At 33.8% G+C, this 8166-nt stretch overlaps 2 protein-coding genes across 3 annotated transcripts; one reads left to right on the top strand and one right to left on the bottom strand.

The window, feature by feature from the left end:
• Positions 1–2345: 2345 nt before the first annotated feature.
• LOC102626314 (cold-responsive protein kinase 1) lies at positions 2346–5755 on the top strand. 2 transcript variants are annotated; one of them, XM_006480952.4, is made up of 7 exons: positions 2346–2719; positions 2821–2937; positions 3160–3272; positions 3363–3573; positions 3765–4002; positions 4187–4337; positions 5098–5755. In XM_006480952.4, the coding sequence occupies exons 2-7, from the start codon at positions 2868–2870 to the stop codon at positions 5428–5430; spliced, it is 1116 nt and encodes a 371-aa protein (XP_006481015.2). In that variant the 5' UTR covers positions 2346–2719; positions 2821–2867; the 3' UTR covers positions 5431–5755. The 2 variants fall into 2 exon arrangements, with proteins under 2 accessions (XP_006481015.2, XP_024955693.2); XM_025099925.2 differs by lacking the exons at positions 2346–2719; positions 3160–3272.
• Positions 5756–5990: 235 nt separating this feature from the next.
• Positions 5991–8126, bottom strand: LOC102626898 (clathrin light chain 3-like). Its single transcript, XM_006480954.4, has 3 exons — positions 7692–8126; positions 6878–7031; positions 5991–6560 (listed from the first exon to the last, which is right to left on the bottom strand). The coding sequence occupies exons 1-3, from the start codon at positions 8063–8065 to the stop codon at positions 6189–6191; spliced, it is 900 nt and encodes a 299-aa protein (XP_006481017.1). The 5' UTR covers positions 8066–8126; the 3' UTR covers positions 5991–6188.
• Between the last annotated feature and the right edge of the window lie 40 nt (positions 8127–8166).

Raw genomic sequence — 8166 nt, 5'->3', positions numbered from 1 at the left:
TGTAATTTTTCTCAATAACTCTTATATTAATTTAACTATTCACCTTCTATTCATAACTTTTAGGTGTAATATATAAAATTTACATTTTATTTTACACTTAATATTTATTTATAATTTTATAGTACATTTATAAGTTTTTGTTTTGTATACTAGTAAGATTTCAATTTACCACTCTTATATTAATTTACTATGTTATCATTCATTTACAAGTCATGTATTTCATTTTTAAAATTTATGTTTTATTTTACATTTAATGTTGATTTACTAGTTTTATACTATATTTGTAAATTTTTTGTAGTTTGTTTACTAATATTACATCAATTTAATAGTTTCATAATGATTTACTTGTTTTACCTTCCATTTATAAGTCTTATGTTTTATTTCTATTTTTTTTATTTTACAATGTTGATTTACTAGTTTATGTTGTATTTGCAAGTTCTTGTTTTATTTTAAAATAATATATCAATTTACCAGTTTTATATCAATTTACTTGTTTTACTTTTTATTTATAAGTTTTATGTTCTGTTTTTAAAATTTTTATTTATTTTGCAATGTAAATTTACTGGTTGTATGTTATGTTTACAAATTTTTGTTTTATTCACTAGTAATATATCAATTTTCAAGTTTTGTATTAATTTACTTGTTTTACCTTCGATTTACAAATTTTATGTTCCATTTCCAAATTTTATATTTTATTTCACATTATATTTATAAATTTTTATTTTGTTTACTAATAATACATCAATTTATAAGTTTTATATTAATTTATTTTTTTTACCTTCCATTTAAAAATCTTATGTTCCATTTTTTTAAATTTACAAAATTTTACAGTTAATGCTGATTCACGATATCATAGACGTGTTATTATTACTATTTTAAAATTTTGAATCACAAATATGCCTAAATTCACCTTACTTAGCACAATAAGGATGAATTCAAAAATTTACAACAAAAAATTTTGTCAATATCAACTTTCATCATTATAAGTTTATAACAACAAGTTAACAAATGCAACTCAAACATCAATTCTAAATTGAAAAAAGGAATCTACTCGAAATAAATCATATGAAAAGAAATATATTCTACATTCAACCAGGGAGACTTAATCGCTTACATCCTTCCCATAAAAATGAGAAGCATTTAACCCTAAGATGATTTTCACCAATATTTTAAAGATAATTTGATTTTGATCATTTGAATAAGAGTTTAAGGTCCTATTTGATATAAATGAACAAAATTAAGTTGGTTATTGAAAAAATCATCACAATATGAAAGAGAATGGGGATATTTTATCTAATATTTTATGTAAATCCACCTCACGTTAAGAAAATAATTAAAATAAACTTGCATTAGTTTTAAAATGTACGAAGAAAAGTTTGACAGTTAATCAATTAAATCATTTTCTTAATAGCATCAAGCTTGTTAACCGATAACGTCCGGATTCGAGTCTTGGGGGTAGTAAGGGGGCAAAATAAAAACCTATTTGGGCTTTGCCCACCCCTTACTTAAAAAAAAAATAATTTTCTTATTTTTTTTAACTTAGGTACTATTGACCATTAAAATTGCTTTAAAATAAGTTTTATTTAATTATTTTACCCTAATATTTATAAAATGACCAAATTGACCCCAAAAGAATGAGTTCTTATACCTAATAGGTATTTAATTTATTTAATTAAATCTCCAAAATTCCTCTTTCTTTATTTTTTAAAAGTAATATGAAATTTTTGTAATTATTTCTTGGGATGGGTTTATAAAAAATTATAGGGTGAAAATATCACCATCATATAAAAGATTATATGTAACATCACCAAATAACTCATTTAATTTTACTCTTAAAAGACTTATTAACTTATCTATATGACAAATAAAAGAGTGAAAGAATAGATTTTCTCCTAAAAACATTCTTCAAATATAAATTTATTTAAATTATAGGTGCATTTGAGATTGAGGTTGGCCAGTTGTAGTTTAAAAGTTAGAGTACTAAAATTTTTGGTAAACACTAACTGTTGTAGTTTGAAAGATATATTGAAATGATTTTTCACTTGTATAATGAAAAATCTATTATATCTTTAATAATTTTATTAAAATTATTATTTAAAATTTACATTTACAATATATTACTAATTTTTATTTCATATTTATAATTTTTTTCATAACAACTGTAATTTAAAAATTACAATACATCATTTCCAAACACACCCTATATTAATTAAATTCTTCCCATACCAAATTTAACTACCCCTCCATTTTATGAATATTCAAGTGAACAGAATATTTGAACTAATTAATAAAAGAAGTAATGGAAAAGATAACCGATGTCACCTACCTCCCACCCGACGACTTTCTTTCATGTCAGCAAAGCCAAAAACGTACTCCTGCCGTGTCTTTCCTTCACACGGGAAATCGAGCAAAAAAAAAAAAAAAATGAAACCATTGTCATTATCATTTGTCACAAAGCCTTTCAACCTTTTTTTCTGTCATTGGCACTCAATTCATTCATTAATATGAAAATTAAATAATTAAAATAATCACAGACCCCATTTTTTTGTCTTTTGTTTTTTTGTTTTTTAATAGATACGCGGATGCTTCTCTCATATAATTTTCTTATAAATAGTCTATACAATCAAACTTGGATTTCCTTGTCTAAACAACCCAAGAAACGTTACTGGTCAGCCAGCAAAGTTTCAACAAGTATATTCAGGACTCAGTGAATAAAAAAGTAATTTTTTACTTTTTAAAATTATTTGTTCATTGTTTTTGTTTTTGTTTTTTTTTTTTTTGTATTTCTGTTTTGATGATCTTAGACATGTTGGTTTTAAGGGTTTTTCTGTTTGTGGACTCTCAAGACTCGGTGACGGTTTTTTGCAATGAGTTGGAGTTGCTTTGGTGCCTTCAAATGTTGTAAAAGAAAAGATAGTGATCAGGCTGAAGCACATGGTGAGAGAACTTAGAGCGACCCAATTGCTTTGTAATTTGGTTCATGAATCATATGATAGTAATAATAAAAATAATTCAGCATGTTCAAGTTGCTATATGTTGTTTTGTAGAAACACTGCAATTGCTCTTGGATTGTATACGCTCAATTATTAGTTGCAGCTTCGGAGGTTCTTGAATGTTGTTTAATTTCTTTTTTTTTTAATCTTTTTGTTGCTTATTAAGGCATCTCCACCTACAATATAACGTTGTATTCTTACAATTCGTTGAGATCGGCAACCAGGGATTTTCATCCATCTAACATGATTGGTGGGGGTGCTTTTGGAGTTGTCTATAGGGTGAGATTAAGAAAAATGACCATTGTGCTGTTACTTTTAGGTTCTAGCTAAAATTTTAATACTAATGTGCTTAATTATTTGTCGTTGCAGGGTACTTTAAGAGATGGTGCCCAAATAGCCATCAAGTGTCTGTCTGCAGAATCCAAACAAGGAACGAAGGAATTCTTGACAGAGATTGATATGATATGGAACATTCGTCATCCGAACCTAGTCCAACTTATCGGTTGTTGTGTTGAGGACAATAATAGGATTTTGGTGTATGAATATCTGGAGAATAACAGCCTTGCAAATGCATTATTAGGTAAATATAATCTCATCTCTCCGAATTGCACTATTTGGAAGAACATTTGTGAGTCTTGTTCTGGTAGGAAAATGTGTTTGTATGTTCGAGGTTTGTATTATGTTCATGTGTGTATTTGTGTTAAAGAAATTATGGATTTAGATGAGCTTTCGAAGTTTATATGCTCTAATGTCTGGTGCTTATCATTGCAGGTTCAAAGAGTAAATATGTTTCTCTGGACTGGCCTACAAGAGCAAATATTTGCCTGGGTACAGCTTCTGGTCTTTCATTTCTTCATGAAGAAGCTGACCCACCTATTGTCCACAGAGATATTAAGGCTAGTAATGTACTTCTTGATGGAAACTTTCATCCTAAAATAGGAGATTTTGGGCTTGCAAAACTCTTTCCGGACAATGTCACCCATGTCAGTACTCGAGTTGCTGGAACGATGTAAGCAGGACACTTAATTGGATTTTGTTTTACCATTAATTTTCCTGGGCCATTTATTTCTTCAGAAGTTTGTAAAGATAGCTAGTTCAAGTAGGATTTTCGGGCTTCTTGTGGTTTGCTAATAGGTCTGTTTTGTCTGTTTTTGCTTCTTTTCACATCTCTGGGTTTTCTTCCATGTCTGCAGGGGATATCTGGCCCCAGAGTATGCCCTACTCGGACAGCTTACAAAGAAGGCTGATGTGTACAGTTTCGGTGTGCTTTTACTTGAAATAATTAGTGGCAGAAGTAGTAGCAAGGCAGCATTTGGAGATGATATGTTAATTCTAGTTGAATGGGTATCTCTCTAGACTTTATCTGCTGCTGAATCTTCTAAGTCATGTTGGTCTTATTTTATTAGATATAAAGTGCAGATGCCAAATCTGAGACTTTCTTTGTTTCACTGAACCCCATAGGGCTCTATTTACAGTATCAGAGGGTGAACATTTCTTGTTAAGCATTGACAACCAATTGACTCACTGTTGATGGATAAACCTGGACCATGATATTAACACTAGTCCTATAATCTGTAGAATCACACAACATGTGTATCATTAAATAGTTCAGGACATAGAAGGTCATGGCACGATAACTCACTCGGAACAGAAGTTGATGTATCCATACCATATATTACCTTTTTATCTCATCTGCATTAATAGTTTTGACACCTCATTAAATCCATCTTTGGAAATTGTGTCATATCTTGTGGAAGTTGTAGACTCCTGTCTCTGTCGGTTAGTCTTGTCATATAATGAGAGATAAAGCAGCTTTGCCAATGGGAGAGGGAAGCTTTGATTTTAATCGGGCTTCTTATCTTATTATTATGTATCATTGCGTCCTTAGTTCCTCTTGGATTCTTTTTGGGATATTTGGAATTATCTCCTTTTAAATAAAAAAAAAAAAAACGAAAACAAAGGGCATGGTTGATGATATTGTAGATCCATACTATTTTACATTGGACTGAGAAAAATCCAAAATTCTTGGCAAAACCAATTATTGTTTGTCCCAGATGGACAAGTTTTACAGTGTTTGATGACTAAAATTTGTATGCTTTTGCAGACATGGAAACTGAGAGAAGAGGGAAGACTTCTGGAAATAGTTGACCCAGAGCTGACTCAATTTCCAGAAAAGGAGGTTATGCGCTTCATCAAGGTTGGGCTCTTTTGCACCCAAGCAGGTGCGCATTACAGACCAACAATGAAGCAGGTGGTGGAGATGCTTTCCAAAGATGTCCATCTGAATGAGAAAGCACTGACAGAGCCAGGGGTCTACAGAGGCAACACCTCCTATTCTTTGGGCGCCAGTAGCTCAGAGACATCGTCTTCTCAAAAGCACAAGGGCAAGAGATCTGTAGATCATGAGGTACCCACCTCGGCTCAACTAGCTAGGTGATAGAATTACTATATTCTTTCGTTTCCATTATGATGTTTATAAATTGAGATCAAAGTTCCCCCTCCAAAAATGGGGGGTGCGGGGGTTTGGTGGGGTAGAGGATAGACTCATTAGTGTGTAGTTGATTGCAGATTTGTCGGTCCAAAGGCGTAATTTGTTGTTAGCAGTTGAATGTATATCTCATTCTTTTCTATTGGTCTTCAACTACTTGTTTGTCTCACCATCTACCTGGCCTTTGGGACTAACCAAATGAGCATCCATGAGTAACTGCAAAATGAACTGTTAAATTGGTCTTGAGTTCAATAATAACTATTAATTTGTCGCATCCCATTATCAATCACAGAACAGCTAAGTAGTTTTCCCTGCTTACTGACAGCGCCATACTCATGACCTGAGGCAAAACAAAGCTCATCCCAGCACCTTCTGATGGTGACTGCACTGTTCCACTACTTTAGTGGAGTCTTTAAACTGAAATACTCCGGGGAAACAAACTAAACGGACGGTTGAAGGTTTAAAGGAAGACGATGAAGGAAAAGTTCACAAGACAAACCGCACCAAAATGATCAATCAACAAAATAGATACAGAAAAAAAAAAAAAAAAAATTTCTACAAGATTACTGCCACATGCTTAGATTAGCATGATCACAATAACAAACTTTCAGACATCATAATGTTCAAGATCATACCAAATAAACATTTCTGAAACATAGCTAGTTACTCTTCACATAAGCAGATTCAGCAGGGAGGTAGAATGTCTCTCAAGCTGCAGCCACACCCTTGGGAGTTGCAGGGGCTGCAGGCTTTGAGGTAGCAGTGCCAGAACCAACAGCAGGGCTGGTTTTTGCATCTTTGGTAGGTTCTGTTTGTGGTGGTGGTGGTGGTTTTGGGTTCATATGAGGAGGAGGATTGTGCTTGAGTTTCACAAGTATTTGGCGCATCCTTGAAAGGTCAGTTGGTTTCCCGGGCTTAGGCCCCTGGATCACAATGATGGAAGGCTTCTTCTTCTCTTGATCTTTTTTCTTCCCCCTTTTCTCTATAGCTGGCACCTCGTAAGGAATGAGTTCTGCAATTGCCTTCCAGTAATTCTTCTCAGCTTCACCATGAAACTTCTCCCAACTTGCCAGAAACAGCTGAGACATCATATTCAGTGTCAGTTCTAAGTACATCTAACATTTGCAAAATGTATTTAACACAGCACACATTTAATCAATGTACAATACTCTAGACATGCAGTTTACTACTGAACAATCTGCAATAAGCCAAGTATAACGACACTAATTAATGAATATCCATCCACAATTAACTGATTATTAGTTGTTGTTACTGTACCGATCCCACTTCCAATCTTAATCCTATGTTTCTACAGGCACATAAGGATGCAAATTCACAAATAATATATAAGAAGATGAAAGAGAACAACAGAGTATCAGGTGCAGGTGGATCTTACCTTTTCCTTTTCCCTATTAGAAGCTTTGTTATTCTCAACAGCAAGTGCTCGCTTCCTATAGAACTCAACTTTGTACTGCTCTGCTTCCTCAATTATCTCCCTTAACATCTCTCTCTCCTTCTTCTCCTTTTGTTCAAGCCTTATCGCATTTTGTCTGCACATCTCCCACCCACAATCACACTTCAAATCAGCCAAGATCTTCATACACAATCACCAAAATTGCTATTTAAAAAAAAATCAAAATAAAATCCAACTACTATAAATGCAGTACAAGAGGTCATGAAGAGGTAATTTCGTTTCTGATAATGCAATGCTTAAACTCCATGTTATGTTTGTTATGCAAAAAGTTGAGTCAAGTAGCAATTCTTTGAAGGTCTTGGTTCCCTCGAAGCAACCAACTCTATCTTTTAATTAAATCTACTCTTATTTGTTGATTAATCATTCCAGCTATAGGTCCTAAGAAAAGTACTAGTGAGACTGTACCAGCTTGGTATTGAGATGTAGTGGCTTTTAATCCGTATAACGAAATCACTAACCGCTGAATATAACCGACAAGTCAATTAATTGATAAAGATTTGCTTTGATTATTTGCCGATTCGATTCCTTAGTCTACTTTAGATGGACGTCTAGTGCATATTGTAAAAATAATAAAAATAAGAAATTGAATGAAAGCCAACCTAAATTAATATTTTTTTAAAATATCTATACAAAGAAGCTCAGCGGAACTAGCCACAAGACTGATTCACACAGCACTCAATCAATAGGCAATAGGCATATAAAACAATTATATAAGTAAACGAAATAGCGAGCTCACCTACGCCACTCTCTGAGAGCAAAGCCTTCCTCAGCCGGCATCTCCGTTGGCGGCGGCAAGATCGAATCATCCTCGGCACCAAAACCTCCACCAAAACTCTTACCGTTCCGCTCCGGCGAGAAACTTGAGAATCCACCACCGGCGGCGTAGATCGACGGCGGCGATGGAGTATCCGGCAGCGGATTGGACGAGAACACTTCGTCGCCAGCTCCGTAGGACTGGCTACTGAAGATCGGAGACGAGTCACCGGCTGAGTCCTTTACAGAGTCCCCCTCGAATTGCGAGAACGATGAGTTGAATCCCTGCGAAGCAAGACGAGGATCGTAGGCCATGAAGTCATCGTCACCGAATGAGCCGGTGAACGATGATGACATGGTTGTGGTCGTGACCGCAGACGCTTTCTCTGCCAAATGTTTCGGTGAGAAAAACGAATCTAATGCGTCCCGAGTGTTCCTTAAACACAACAGAAACGGTT

The sequence above is a fragment of the Citrus sinensis genome, chromosome 6 (genome assembly GCF_022201045.2).
Source record: "Citrus sinensis cultivar Valencia sweet orange chromosome 6, DVS_A1.0, whole genome shotgun sequence".
NCBI classification, from domain to species: domain Eukaryota; kingdom Viridiplantae; phylum Streptophyta; class Magnoliopsida; order Sapindales; family Rutaceae; genus Citrus; species Citrus sinensis.
This window is presented reverse-complemented; position numbering and strand designations above follow the sequence as displayed.

Coding starts and splice junctions, on each gene's coding strand:
- LOC102626314 (XM_006480952.4), top strand. CDS start 2,868: ATGAGTTGGAGTTGCTTTGGTGCCTTCAAATGTTGTAAAAGAAAAGAT. Junction 2,938..3,159: donor TGATCAGGCTGAAGCACATG/GTGAGAGAACTT, acceptor TTGCTTATTAAG/GCATCTCCACCTACAATATA. Junction 3,574..3,764: donor CCTTGCAAATGCATTATTAG/GTAAATATAATC, acceptor TTATCATTGCAG/GTTCAAAGAGTAAATATGTT.
- LOC102626898 (XM_006480954.4), bottom strand. CDS start 8,065: ATGTCATCATCGTTCACCGGCTCATTCGGTGACGATGACTTCATGGCC. Junction 7,032..7,691: donor GCTCTCAGAGAGTGGCGTAG/GTGAGCTCGCTA, acceptor GGAGATGTGCAG/ACAAAATGCGATAAGGCTTG. Junction 6,561..6,877: donor CTAATAGGGAAAAGGAAAAG/GTAAGATCCACC, acceptor ATGATGTCTCAG/CTGTTTCTGGCAAGTTGGGA.